This window comes from Hemibagrus wyckioides, linkage group LG13 (assembly GCF_019097595.1).
Source record: "Hemibagrus wyckioides isolate EC202008001 linkage group LG13, SWU_Hwy_1.0, whole genome shotgun sequence".
Lineage (NCBI taxonomy): Eukaryota > Metazoa > Chordata > Actinopteri > Siluriformes > Bagridae > Hemibagrus > Hemibagrus wyckioides.
In genome coordinates, this window is record NC_080722.1 from 25,550,437 (window position 1) to 25,565,327 (window position 14,891).

The 14,891-nt window shown below is 38.3% G+C and overlaps 1 protein-coding gene across 2 annotated transcripts in view; it reads left to right on the plus strand.

Annotated features, from left to right (window-relative positions):
• prkg1b (protein kinase cGMP-dependent 1b) overlaps nucleotides 1–14,891 on the plus strand; it is a 160,156-nt gene that overhangs the window by 99,733 nt on the left and 45,532 nt on the right. For both annotated transcript variants that reach the window (XM_058406776.1, XM_058406775.1), the window contains exons 4-5: nucleotides 1,144–1,249; nucleotides 6,780–6,843. In XM_058406776.1, coding sequence (XP_058262759.1) covers nucleotides 1,144–1,249; nucleotides 6,780–6,843 — 170 coding nt within the window. The remainder of the gene's footprint in view (nucleotides 1–1,143; nucleotides 1,250–6,779; nucleotides 6,844–14,891) is intronic.

Consider the following 14,891-nt stretch of genomic DNA (forward strand, 5'->3'; position numbering starts at 1 on the left):
TCCAACTGTTTTCTTCAGAAAATAATTTTGATCTTAACAGCATGTCTGAGTGGCTTATTATTGCCTAGAAACAAGGCTACAGACTATTTCGTGTCACGGGCACGACAGATAAATTCACCAAAATTCTTTGGGCTCTGCTAACATTCCAGACAGCGCAATGATTTATGGTAGACGTAAGTGAATTATGACAGTTCGGCTGTGAGCGAGAATCCGACTTTGGATTGTTTTGAGGCAGATAAGGCTATTCATCATGGAGTCGAACTCCTCTTGTGATTTTCTATTCACCATCACCAGCATGAGCAAAACTCAGCTTTGAAGAATTATTCAACTGGTATGGGCTTAACAGCAGAATTTTTTAAATAACCTGAAGCAAAAATCTAATACAGTGGAACCTCGGCAGCATTTTCGGCATATGAACAAAACGAACTGAGCCGAACAGCGGTTAAGTTGCGCATATGTCCAGGAGCCATCTGAAACTTGTTAGCGTCAGCGGAAAGCCAAGTGAAGCCAACTGAAGCCAGTTTAAGAATTTTATGATTTTTTTTCAGTCAGTGAAAGCTGTGTGAAAGAGTCAACCCATGATACCAACGTTGCCTTCAACATGTGTTCAAATGCTAGGTGATTTTTGGGGTGTTTTTTTGTTGACAGATTGGTGGTGTGGGCGGTCTGTTCTTTTTTTAGCCCTAGCTTGGTGGCATGACTTCCTGTGAGGAGCCTTGACATGGAATGCTTGGCTTGGGTCAGTTCTTTGTAAGCAGCCATACAGTTTACCTACACTTCATATTGGTCATATTGGTCATATTTTTGGGCAGCTGGAACGGATTATCTGCATTTACATTATTTCTGATGGGAAAATTCGTTTCAATACAAATCAATACAAGAACTCGCCTCTAGGATGAATTTAATTTCTATGTCAAGGTTCCACTGTATAAGAGAAATGCAGTATAGGGCATGTCTGTCTTCTTTAAAAAGCAATAAAGCCCTTTAGGCTAGACAGGTGCTTATATGGATAAAATGTAGTGTCTAGTACTTTTGGATTAAATGCTAGAATAAAGACAGCAGACTTTTTACAGGTATAAAATATGCATATAAAATATGTTCTCACGTTAAATCTAATTCTTCTTGTTTGATTGTGTTTCTCAGCTCTCACTAACGTGAAGCTCTGGGCCATTGACCGCCAATGTTTCCAGACCATCATGATGAGGACAGGACTCATCAAACATGCCGAGTACATGGAGTTCCTCAAAAGGTGGGTTTCTGCTGCTGGCATAAAATACACAGAAATATACAGAAATAAAAAATAACACAGAATTTGAACACATTGTTTTTATCAGGTTTTATCACCAGATAGTAAATGCTCAGAGTCTGAAGGGTGGCGTCTAAGATGAATGTGAGTTTTGTTCTTCGATCCCCGAGCCAGATTTTAAAAAGCAAATTGAATTTAAGTGAAATTTTGTTTCTGCTGCTAAAGCAAGAGCAAGATTTTCAACACCTTCACATCCTGATCCTGACCTCTGAACCCCCCGAAAAAAAATAAAGCAGTAATGATTGAGTTTTTTTTATATTAATGGGCTTGTCTATTAAAAAAGAGAGACCAAAATCTGGATCTCAGACACTGCAATATCATTCAAGGCGGTTTCTTTTATCAGGAACCATTGTGATTATCGATTCACATCCACAGAATTTGCCAGATCTCTCTGTGAATTTTTTGTTATCCCGAAATTAAATTCGAGACCGAAGGTCTGCAAAAAGATTGGCAACATGTGTGTGTGTGTGTGTGTGTGCTGGGAACTGCTCTGGAGTGTGGCTTGCGGTGGCAAATGAGTACAATCTGAAACGATGTAGTGTTACGGCTAGATGCTTAGCGACAGAAACCCAGTCAGAAACTGGAGACACAACATAACTCATAACACACAAAAACAGCTCGGTGGAGTTAGATGGCAAAACACTGAACCTCACGGAAGTGTACGCTGTAGCGAGGGGGAAATACATCACACTGAAAACTTTTAAAAGATCAGAAAGTTGTGAAGGATACCTGCTCAGGTGCAGGAAGGCAGATCTGAACTTTTTTTCCACAGTGATGTGAACCTGTGAGACGAGCCGTTATTTAAAGCAGTCACACGCTGGATTTTGCACTGTATGCAATCAGGGTTGTTGAAGGTGTGCAAAATATGCAAATGAGAAGGTTGCACTAGGGTTTAGGAATGAAGAGTGTGAAAGGTCAGATTATGAAGAGTCAGGATTCAGTGTTAAGTATGAGCACTATGAAACTTCGAACAAGATAACCCAGGATGGTGTTTATTCTGAGTTTATAATCATCCAGGGAAATGTTTCAAAGTGTGAAAAGCCCTAATACAAAGACGATGCTTAATGGAGCTACTCTTTCAACCCAATGTTGATTATTTTCCAATAACAGAATGGCATGAAATGTTTAATTCCTCTTATATCACAGCAAATCAGTCAACTCATCATTAAAAACACAACATAGTGTACATTATATCTGTTTATAGCTACATTTCATGTTGGGGAACATCTGCATCTGTTATCACTTGCACTACAGCAGCTACAGTCAGGAAAAGCTCATTCCCTAACCCAGCCTTTCTCACTTTTCTCTATCTGTTGAAGTTAATACAACAAAGAAGTGTGGCATGTCATGTTTTTTCTTTTTTCTTTCTTTCGAGAAACCACAACCACAAGTTCTCAGTCATAAAGACTTTCTGGTGGCAAAGTTCAAGGTAGAGCTTTTTATATAAGACCTAAATGTAGAGAGGCTTATTTCTAGATAAATGTCTCCTTGGGTAAAACGTCACCATAGCAACAATAGAAAAATTAAATAAATAATAAAATCAGTTTACATGTTTCACATTAATAAAAAACCTGTGATTTTATAGACTGTCAGGGCTGCTGTGTAGAAAATAAATCATCTTCTGACCAATCAGAAAAGAGAATTCATTCGTCATTGATAATAATATATTAATATAATAATAATAATAATAATAATAATAATAATAATAATAATAATACCTGCTGTAGATGAACGTGAAAAAAATTTTCTGCATTTTTAAGCATTTTTAAAAAAATCACTTTTTGTCCTTTATCTGATATTTTAATAGTTTATTCTTTAAGCTCATTATTTAGGTATTTAATGCCAGCCTTTGGAGCTCCACAACACTCAGCAGGTCCTGAAACAGAAATCAATGTCTAAAGCTGTTGCTTTGTTCTAGCTCTTTCTGCTGCGATCGACCGTGGGATGACACGGAAGCACTTAGCAGCTTTTTCAGGTCATTTAGGTAGACGATTAAATCGATGATCTGGATTTGTTTAAAGGAAAAGTCAACAAGTCCAGTGAGCAGACTAGAGATGAAATAGTCTTAAAATATCATGATGATATAAAACTCCTCTAACAAAAAAAGGAATGCTTTATTGTTTAATATCAGCAAGCTGGTCACCTGGATGAAGGTCATTTAGTGTAAAAGTGGTCTGGTCATTTAGTGTAAAAGGTCTGGACTGTAGAGTGTTCAGGGCTGTGTGTGTGTGTGTGTGTGTGTGCGTGTGTGTATGTAAAAGAGAGAGAGAGAGAGAGAGAAAGACTTGTTCAGCAAGCATTTTGGACCACAAAATGGCCAGATCTCAATCTTATAGAACAGTGAAATAAAGTGGGATTATTAGAAACAGACTATTAGAAACCCAAAATAAAATCTCCACAAAGTCCAGCACACCATCAGTACGAGTTAAAAATGAACAATCTCTCTGGCATGTGCTTGTGGAACGTCCCATTCCAGATTTAGTCCTCCTGCTGTTATAATCAGCTCCACTTTTCTGGGAAGGTTTTCCACTAGCTGTTGGATTGCGGCTCTGGAGATTTGTGGTCATTCAGCCACAAGAGCATTAGTGAGATCAGGGTCTGATGGTAGGAGAGCAGGCCTGGGGTGCAGTAGGTGTTCTGGTTCATCCTGAAGATGTTCAGTGGGGTTGAGGTCAGGGCTTGGTGCAGAAGATCTTCTGCCTTGACCTCAATCCCACTGAGCATCTTTTGACTGGTGCAGATCTCCTGCACCGAGACCTGACCTCAACTCCACTGAACATCCTCAGACTGGTGCAGAAGATCTCCTGCACAGTTATGCACATGATGGTCAGGTGGCCATACTTTTGGCTATAGTGTATTACCCCAGGACACTAAGTGCCAGCCTTACCTGATGGAATGGCACAATTATTAGCGAAGAAATGAGCGAGATTACCATATAAACTGACACTGATGATTTGTTTTCATTATATTATCTGCTTATTATCTCTTACTGCAGTTATTAGTGACAACCTTCACGTTGAAATGATTGGCATTTCTGCTGCTAATAAATACAAAAGATATTGCCTTGATTTATTGCTCTTGTTATTCCAAACAAATGAGGTTCACTGGAAATGTGTGCACTCAAGCGGAGCAGTGTATTGTACAGGATATTCTAGTGGTGGAAGATAATTACAGAGCTGTGTCCTATAATTTTATACCACCCAAAGCGAGGTTCTGTTCTTGAATCGGATTGGTCAGAAGGTTGATTTGTTTTCTGTAACAGCAGCTTGGAGAGAGGTCTGCATTAATGAGCTTGTTTTTAATGTTATGTGGCCAATAAGTTATGTAGCCTTTATTTGTCACATATACAATACTGCACAGGGAAATTCTTTCTTCGCATATCCCATCCTTGGGGGTTGGGGTCAGAGCACCCCTGGAGCAGGGAGGGTTGGGGGCCTTACTCAAGGGCCCATTGGTGGCAGCTTGGCAGTGAAGGGGCTTGAACCCAGATCTTCTGGTTAACGATCCATAGCCACTTGAGCTAACACCGCCTCGTAATACAATACAATGTTATGAGACTCCTTTAGGTTGTTATATTTGAATATTTGTACTTGTATATTTTTATTGAATCTATTCAAGAGAAAATGAGCGAGTAACTGTTTCCAGTTAACTAAGTCATGGATGATCACAACTAACTCTAAACACACCCATCCATTGTCTATATCCGCTTTATTCCTAATTAGGGTCACGGGGATCTGCTGGAGCCTATCCCAGCACACATTGAGCAAAAGGCAGGGGTACACCCTGGACAGGTTGCCAGTCCATCACATATAGACAGACAGCCACACACACAGGCAATTTAGAACTACCAATCCATCTAATGTACATGGACTGTGGGGGGGAACCGGGGTACCCAGAGTAAACCCACACAGGCACGGGGAGAACATGCAGACTCCACACAGAAAGGCCCCTGGCTGTTCAAACCTGCGATTTGAACCCAGGACCTTCTTGCTATGCGGTAACAGTGCTAACCACTAAATCACTGTGCTGCCCTAACGCTAAACACATCAGATGTGTAAATAATCAATAAATTGCTGTATAAAAGACCAAAGGGATTTCTTGTAACTGGAAAACATTAGAATAGTCCTTAATACAATTATTAAACACATAGATGGTTTGATTTAGAAACAGAAACCTGTGCTAGATGATCTCTTCTCTCAGCGTTATTTGTTCAGCTGTGATTAGATTCGTCTTTGGAAAGTACTTCAACGTCACACAGATCAGGACCTGTCTCATTACCCTCAGTCATTTTTTATGGGAGATTTCCCCTTTCCTTCAGTCTCATGGGAAATCAGAATACGTGTTATATATACACAGAGAGGAGGTGCTGATTACCGCCGACGGTTTCTGCAAATTCATCCGGCTTATCCGAGACTAATCCATTCATTGATCTTGACCTCTAGCGAATTAGGAAGGCGGGGCGTGTCCATGCGTGATTTTTCTTCCCTTGCGTGTTACATCATTATATAATAACAACATGTCATTTTTATATATATATATATATATATATATATATATATAAATAAATGTGCATGTAAAGTGTAGGGGAGATTTTTCCACTTGTTATCGTACATAATAAGTTGGACGATCCACTCGAGGCAGAACGCAATCCTGGAGTGTTCAGTGGAAAAAAAGAATTATGTGGCTGAACTTTTTTTTGTTTTAACCCTGTATGTACAACATTAGTGACAAGTACATGGGGTTTACGTTGAAGTCAATAAATCTTCTCATAAAATACGCAAATATTAACCAAACCCCAGATCTTACAACTTCACACATTATTAATTACTGAAATAAACAGTTAAATCTATCCGATAAGCTCCTCCACCAAATATGGAAGAATTTCCACTCTACGGAATATAAATATTATATTAAATACGCTGACGAAAAGATTCTTTCATCCTTTGTTGCACATTTTATTTCTTCCAGATGTCAACGTTTCTTAGCTCTCTTGCCCACATCTCCGGAGCAGGACCAGATTCTGATTTGCATTGTGAAGAAATTCTTTCATGAAATAGTATAACAATTATGCAAATAAGGAACACAAGCTACTTTTAAAGGTTTTATCTTCTCTTTCTGATCCTAAAATGTTTTTTATCTTGTCAACTGAAGTGATATTTTCTTCATTTGTTTCTGACTTTTTTTTTAAAGTTCTTCTTCTTCTTCTTCTTCTTCTTCTTCTTCTTCTTCTTCTTCTTCTTCTTCTTTTTAACTGATGTTTCTTTTCCTGCAACTGTTGTGACATTTCCATGCCCTTAATATCAGGCAAAAACAAATAGTTGTAGCATTTTAAAATAACTGTGAAATAAATATGCTTGGAAACACAGATGATTTCGATAGAAAACCAGGTCAGAGTGAGTTTTGCTGGCTCTCTATGGTCCGTTTCACATGTGTTTCATACTCAGACTTGTGTTTTCGTGTCTCCTTTATGCAGCGTTCCCACATTCCAAGGCCTTGCAGAAGAAATACTCAGCAAACTCGCGGATGTCTTGGAAGAGGTATGTGCTTTCCTGAAGTCAACACATACACACACACAGATGCTCGTTCAAAATATATATACAAAATATATATATATATATACATATGTGTGTGTGTGTATGTGTGTGTGTGTGTGTAAATATATCAAACATAAATAAAAAATAAATAAATAAAAATATATATCATTAAAAATATATAATATATTTTGTAATAATGTAATTAAATGTTATAATATAATTATTATAAAATAATTTAAAATATATATGCTGTAAATAAAAATAATACATTTTTATTAATAATAAAATAATAATTAAAATAAATACATATAGTGCATTTCTATATGTATGCATGTATATATTTTATTAATGTATATTTTCACCAATTTATTGCATGTGCACCACAACACAACACTGGTATGTCAGTAAACAAAAGCAAGCTTATTGCTACACAAATTCCTCTTCACTCAGTTATCAGAAACTATACAACACACAATTTCCCCAATAACATGTCCCTCCACACACACACACACACACACACACACACGCACAAATTCAACATTATCAAATCAGGCAGTCTTACAAGTTTCCTCTCCAGAACTACGTCAATGGCAGTTTCTTTTTCTTGCACACGTTGTACAGACTGAAAAATAAAAAAATAAATAGATTAGAAATTTGGCTTTTTTCCCTGGTCATGATTTACTATTAAAAAAACCTCGATAAAGAATGTTATCTGACAAAACCGATAGACACAAGCATTTCCTGCATTTCAGTATTATCAGTTGTGCAGCTGGGAACGGTTTACAATCACAAGAACTCAGCTGGATGGTGGATTATGAGGTGGTTCTGCAATAACGTGCAGTAAAAAGCATTTTTGACATGATCCTTGTACAAATCAGCTGTTTATCGTCCACATGGACGGCGTTTTTCACTGGTCATGCTGCTGAGAGCTGTACAGGAGAGCAAAAAATCTTTCAAAAAACCAGTGACGTGTTGGATTTGACTCTGTGATGAAGACTGGGTTATCTTTATTAGGATTAAGATTTTGTGTTTCCGACCAAATCCATCCGGAGTGTTAGTCGTACACATGCTTCACTAGAAGAGATTACGCATGAGGAAAATCTGACCTTTTGTGCAAAGCATGGGCAATTGCACTCATTTAAGACCTAGAGATCTAAAAATTCCACAACATCTCGAACATTTTTTCATTTCAGACAGATTGAAGTGAAAATGAAATCCCAGATTTTCTTTTAATGCTGTCTTTTTTAGACTTCTGGACCCTACTGTAATGTTAGCTAACATACACTGACGAATTTCCGAAGATGAACAGGAAGTGAAGGAATACCACAAGCATGTGAAAATGGGGAAAGGGGGCGGGGCTTGCCACTTCTGATCATGCTGTGCCTCTTAATATTGGAGAATTCTATATTAACATGTTGATCTGGATCGTCGCCTGTTATTAATGTGAAGTAAAATAACGCTCTTGTGGAATGTCAGGAGCTACTGGGACAGTTTCACCTTAACCTGTGTATTGTTCCATATTTACCCTGATATTTTGTCCTATATATACACACCAGCCCTTTTGTATGTCTTTGTAAGTCATTTTGTTTGTTGTTCGGTCAAACGTCATTGTTTCCAGGTTTCCATGTTATAGCTATGTTTGTTACTCACATTGTCCAGTTTTCTGTCTAATTCTGTTTTAGTTTTGTTAATAAAGCATTGCTTTTATTTTTTTACTGTATGTGGGTCTGATTTGCTTCACGAGGGTGATTGTGACTACCACCACAGAGATCCTGTTACATGGAGGGACAACTTGTACTATCTTATACTATTTATACTATTATAATGTTAGTTCCTGGAGCTCCGACATACTATAAATGTGTGAGGGTTGGCAGGAAGGCTTGTCCCTTTCATTGATTAACAATACGATCATTGTGGCCAGATATACTTGCGTGTCTTGTGTGTAATGCCATCGCAGTGTTCAGAAGATGTTCACTTTTCGGCTGTAGCTGCAATCATTTAGTCAGGATTTTCTTTCTTAATTATCTGTTAACAAGGTCAAATTAAAGTGGAAACTGCATTAACAATAAGCACTAAGCTCTTTATTAAAGTGAAATAAAAATACATAAACCACACGTTAATGTTTTCTCTGAGGAACAGCAGTGGAGATTTATCTAGTGAAGTCGCTCTGATAAACAACTTCCTGTTATATTTTGTGAGTGACAACGATCATCCATCGTCTTTTATCCATTCAGGAACAAGGACTAAAGAAGCTACATCGGAATTCATTAGAGAATAATGCTGTAATGCTCTCAAATCAGGCAGCAGGTTATTAAGGTTTATATGGGACACCAAACAGACACAAAGGAACAGACAGACAAAGGATCTGAAAACAAAACAACAAATCCGGAAACACAATAATTCAGACAAAGCGGAAATTGGAATTCTTCCCTGTGATTGGACGAGACATCGGTCACTCAGGAGATACAGGAAGTAGAAAATTGTGTATCTAACTTTATTTCTTGTACATGTGTGGAGATCTGCCTTCACTTTAAACCATTTTTTTCCATAGTGCAACTTTAAAAAACATATATATTGATATTTGTAAGAAAATGGAGTTCATTCAGCGCTACTGTGAGGAAGGACGCTCATATGGCGTGATTTTTGATATACTGATAGCGTATCATGGAGTAAAGATTAGTTTGCCATCTCTAAAAATACAGCAGAAGAACGCAGGAATGTTTGGAAGAGCAAACTATATACTATATACGCTAGAAGAGTACGTACCGATACCGAAATCAAATCAGAAAAACAAACACTTTCTTAAAAAGCCTTGGTCAGTCACAGTACATGAGATGTATTGTCCTTCTATTCAAGTCCTTACTCCTGGAGCCTCAAAAATGAAAACAGTCCAAAATAAAGGAGGAAAAATTCCCACCACCAAACGTGATGAAAGTCCAACCATAAACACCAATCCCAAGTTCAATCCTGGAACTGGATGGGAAATTAATTCCAAAGCAATTTCAAATGAAAAGATTAAAACCAACAATCTGGAACCAGTTCTCAAAACACAGATAATTCCTAACATTCATGCCATGTGCTACTTCCTGACTTGGCTCTTATACGTCAGTAGGCCTTAAAAAATAAAATAAAAGTCCCCTTTCCCCAATCTAGGACGTTTCTGCCCCAAACATAAAAGTGCTACACGTCGCTTCAAATGAAACCACAGGAAAATAAAAAAAAAATTAAAGGATGATAGAAAGACATTAAATTAACATAATTTACCAGATTACAAAAGACTGAGAACATCAATTAGGGCCTGAAACTAACTGAATTATAGCCATGTGCTGATATTATACCTGGTAGGTTTCAAGTCTTTTAGATTAAACTGTTATTGGGCACAGGCCATATTCTGCTCCATTTCTATTGGAAGCAATACAAGCTCCATTTTTACAAAGCCTTTTTGGGTGACTGGACAAACTGGAAATGTTAAAATACAACGGAACCTCGGCATACGAATGCCCTCCCTTAAGAATTTTCGTCTTAAGAGTTGAAATTTTACAAGAAATTAGCATTGGCATATGAAGGATTTTCAGCATGCGAATGAACCAAACTGAACTGAACATCGGCTAAGTTGTAGGTACGTCTGGGAGCCGTTCAGAACTTGTTAGCGTCAGTGGAAAGCCAAATGAAGCGAGTTTACGAATGTTTCTGAATTTTTTTTTCAGTCAGTGAAAGCTGTTTGGAAAGAGTCGACCCACGATCCTGACATTGTCTTCAACATGCGTTCAAAAGCTAGGTGATTTTTTGGGGTGTTTTTTTGTTGACAGATTGGTGGCGTGGGCGGTCTGTTCTATTTTTAGCCCAAGCTTGGTGGCACGACTTCCTGTGAGGAGCCTTGACATGGAATGCTTGGCTTGGGTCAGTTCTTTGTAAAACAGTTTACCTACGCTTCAAGTTGGGAATATTGGTCATATTTTTGGGAGCTGGAATGGATTATCTGCAGTTACATTATTTCTGATGGGAAAATTTGCTTCACAATACAAATTTTCACCTTAAGAACTTGCCTCCAGAACAGATTAAATACCTATACCGAGGTTTTACTGTATTGCGCAAAGGAAATTCACTAGAGAGCTTTTCCACTGGCAATTGACGTTTCCAAAAAAAAAGTTGTTACAGCAAAACTATGAGTATCACTTTAAAATGTGTCCCATATCATTAAATGTCCATTGTGTCCCATGCCTTGTGCCTGAGTCCCCTAGGACAAACTCCATTCTCTCTGTAGGATCATTAGTTCAGCCCCTGGGTTAAGAGTCTTGCTCAAGGGTCCAACTGTGGCTTATTCCCTGACCTGATCACAGCCAAGCGCTTTAACCAGTGATCCAGTGCAGAAATGATCGCATCACATACTGTAAATACTCATTACTGTAGATTTGCATTCTCTTGGGAATCACGGATACGGAACAGAAGATGAAGATATATAAATAGATATAGATAATTTGCTATATTTGAACATATCAGAATGGGTTCACTCCAGAATTCAAAAATAGCCCAGAAATCATATAACTTGGTTTAACCCAACATGATTTATCTGTTATTCTTCATGGTGTAATGCATTGTGTAATCCTAATAGCTTCATTAATAGATTTTAGCCTCGTATTTAATATCAGCATGTCCCCAAATCTGGTGATTAGCTCAGCAAACCACGCCAAAGCAGTCTGGTCAAAATATATAACATAATTCCCTTAACTAAAACATCGACATCACCAGAGCTGATGTTAGAAATGAGGAGAAGTGTTTCCAGAATCCAAACAGGCGTTTAGTGTGTGTCTGTGTGTCTGTGTGTGTGTGTGTGTGTGTGTGTGTGTGTGTGTGTGTAACCAGGATCTAATAAATTATACTATAATATCAATAAGATTCAAATGAAAAAATGCAAAGCTTCAGGAATCGGATAAGATTTCATTTCAATTCCTGGATGAAGACCATCTTGTTAAAAAAAAAAGTCCTTGATTCAACTTTGACAAATTTAATCTTCTATTTTTTTCTTTCATTTAACTTCTTATCAGAATTTTTTTTTTCAAGAATTAAGAAGTTAAATCAATGATTTTTTTTGATAAGATGGTCTTTGTTGAAAGTTTTTTTTTTTTAGAGAGATAAAATAAGGATGCAAGTGCGGATAAAATATCAGGCTTTCAGAATTAAAAAAAAGAGAGAGGCAATAGCCACGTCAGCAACCAGTCAGAACCAGTTAAACCAGCAAGATCGAAGACTTCTGTGTATTCTGTGTAACAGACACCTGAATCAGGACGTAAACTGGTGAGACTGATGAGGGCAACATGCAGTGACTGTACAGGATTCAGGGACGGAGACGAGACAATTAAAAAAGCAAACACGTTAAAACACGGAAGTAAACGAGGTATTTGCTGAAACTGAAGAAAAAAAGCGTCAAGATTGAGTCATGCTGTCGAAGCCTGGATGGCTAAAGCTGTAGCATCAGTGGTGTTTGAAAGAAAGAAAGAAAGAAAGAAAGAAAGAAAGAAAGAAAGAAAGAAAGAAAACAGGCAGACAGCCTGAGGCTGTAATGGTAACTCAGCATCATGTTGCTCTTCATTACACCGCTCTCTCCTCGACTGTTTATCAGGAACATCGTGTTTCATTTCTCCTACATCAGAGCGGTCCAGATTACAAATGCATTGTGTTTTCCCAGCATGCATCATCATCATCATCATCATCTTCCTCACAGTCACGTTCGGAACAGCACCAGGCACATTGGTTTGAATTACGTGCGCTGCACTTCCTTTCCACTCCATTACAATCTGACTGTGAGCAAGTGAAGCAATTTCCGCGTGACCAACCGTGTCGCTACGCGCAAAACCACATTTTCTATTCGACCGCTAGCTTTTTTTCACTTCTCCAGCTCATTCACGAATTCATACCTAATGATATTTTCACATTCCTGTGCCTTTGTGTTCGGGTTATGGCTCGGAGGCTTCGCGTCAAGATTGAGTCATGCTGCCGAAGCCTGGATGGTTAAAGCCGTAGCATCAGCGGTGCTCGAAGCGCTAGAGACGGGCTGTCTCAGGAGAGGGTTCTATTTTGGGGCCGTTAAGGTGAGCAGGCACCTTTAGCAAAACGATGGGATTGGGATTTATTGAGGTGAACTGTTCTGCTTCGCTGTTCTCATCTTTATTTCTTTCATATATAGTGTTGTAGTAATTATTCTATGAGCCGATGCTCACCACCATTTCAGCATGGCTTCACACTCAAATCCAGTAAATGTCAGAACCTTGATGCTGCACACTTGGTGCAGCAGATTCCTCGACTCCTGAAGAGCCTGAAGAGCTCAATGGATTTTCTTGCACATGATCTGAAGAAGAAGCCTTTATTTGTCACGTTTACGTTGCAGGGTTTTTTAGTATCTCCGAGTTTGGGGGTTTGAATGTTCTCCTTTCACAAAAACCCTCACTGTGGAGTGAAACATGACAAAAACATTCAATGCTGAACATAAACACAACAAAACACACTTTTTTTTGCTTCTTTTAAAAAAAAATTAAATGAGTAAAGAAAGCATGTTTTTTTCTTTCGTACCCCAGAGTGCTAATAATTTATTTTATTCTATTTACATTTATTTTTCAATCTTTTATTATAGCAATGTGGCACAGGAAACGCATATAATATGTACAGTATGTGAGGGTAAAGAATCTTGAATCTTAATTTCTTTATTTCTTAATTCTTCTTTATCCTTAACCTTTATCATAACCACACAGGAACAGAGGCAGGCTGTGAGGACACAAAAGGATGCAGGAGAGCTTTAAATACAAACCCAGAAGCAGATAAATGCAAAAAAATAGAGCAAAGGCAAAGGCAAAAAAAAAAAAAACAGCAGGCAAACGATCAGGCTGTGGTCAACAGTAGGAATTTCTTACACAGAATAAGAGGTTTCCTGAGACGTCGTGATTAGAGAGAAGACAGAACTTATACTTCACAAGACAGAATAGACAGAAACTCAGAAATCCAGAGTGACTTACATTCACCTCATTTATACAGCGGAGTATGGGCCTTTCTCAGGGGCCCAGCAGAGGCAGTTTGGTGGTCCTGGGATTTAAACTCACAACCTTCCATGCATTAATCCAACACCTTAACCGCTAGGGTACCACGTCCCATACAAGAGGCTGAACCCAGGTGAGCTTAATTGAGCTACATGAGCAAATCAGGCAATGACAAGTCCGACAAGTAGAGATCAGACATGAATCAAAACAAAATCACATGGCTATGTGAACGAAAGAATGAAAACGTGGAACAAAAGCAGAAGCAGAACTGAGCGCAGCAGTGCTGTGGGCCGCCGTGCAGCTCGGCTCGCAGCAGCGTGAGGGGGAGATTCATGACACGGCGCAGGTTTGAGCATAATCATTAATGAACTTCATCAGTATGAAATGAACGAGTGAAAACAAAAGGAATTAAAGAGAATTTTTAGCTTTCTAACCAATGTATTTGGATTTGATTTGAGCCAGAAATAATATTTTGGTAGCAATTTTGGGACAGTTGCTATAGGAAATATGAAATTTGTTTAATATTTATACTATTATTCAATCAATCTGTTAAATGAGTAGTTTAGCTTTCAAACATACCGTGCACAAAGAGCCTAAAGAAAAGCGCTTCTAATCTACGATTCATTTTGTTCAAAGAAGAAAACATTCATGAGAAAGTTTTCCCCCTGAACCACAGGATCCCAGATCCACTTGAGATGAGTGAGGTTATTAATGATGCAAATCCACTCATGAGTGGCCATCTCTCTGCCCTTCTCCGACACTCCAACACTCTGTATGCTAATTTCTTTTAGCAACCGAAACAATATCGACCCTCGCGGAAAGATCGAGGAAAGGAGCTGTTTGTTATTTGGTGTGATATGGAAATGCGTCTGATTGCCAGGGGGATTAATATTAATTATGATCACGTCGCTCGGATTAGCTCTTCCGTATTGTTTCGCGTTGGGAACGGAATTTGTCGTTTGAAATGTTGCCATGGTAACAAAATATAGATAAATAGGTTAACGTGATGGCAAAAAATGGGCC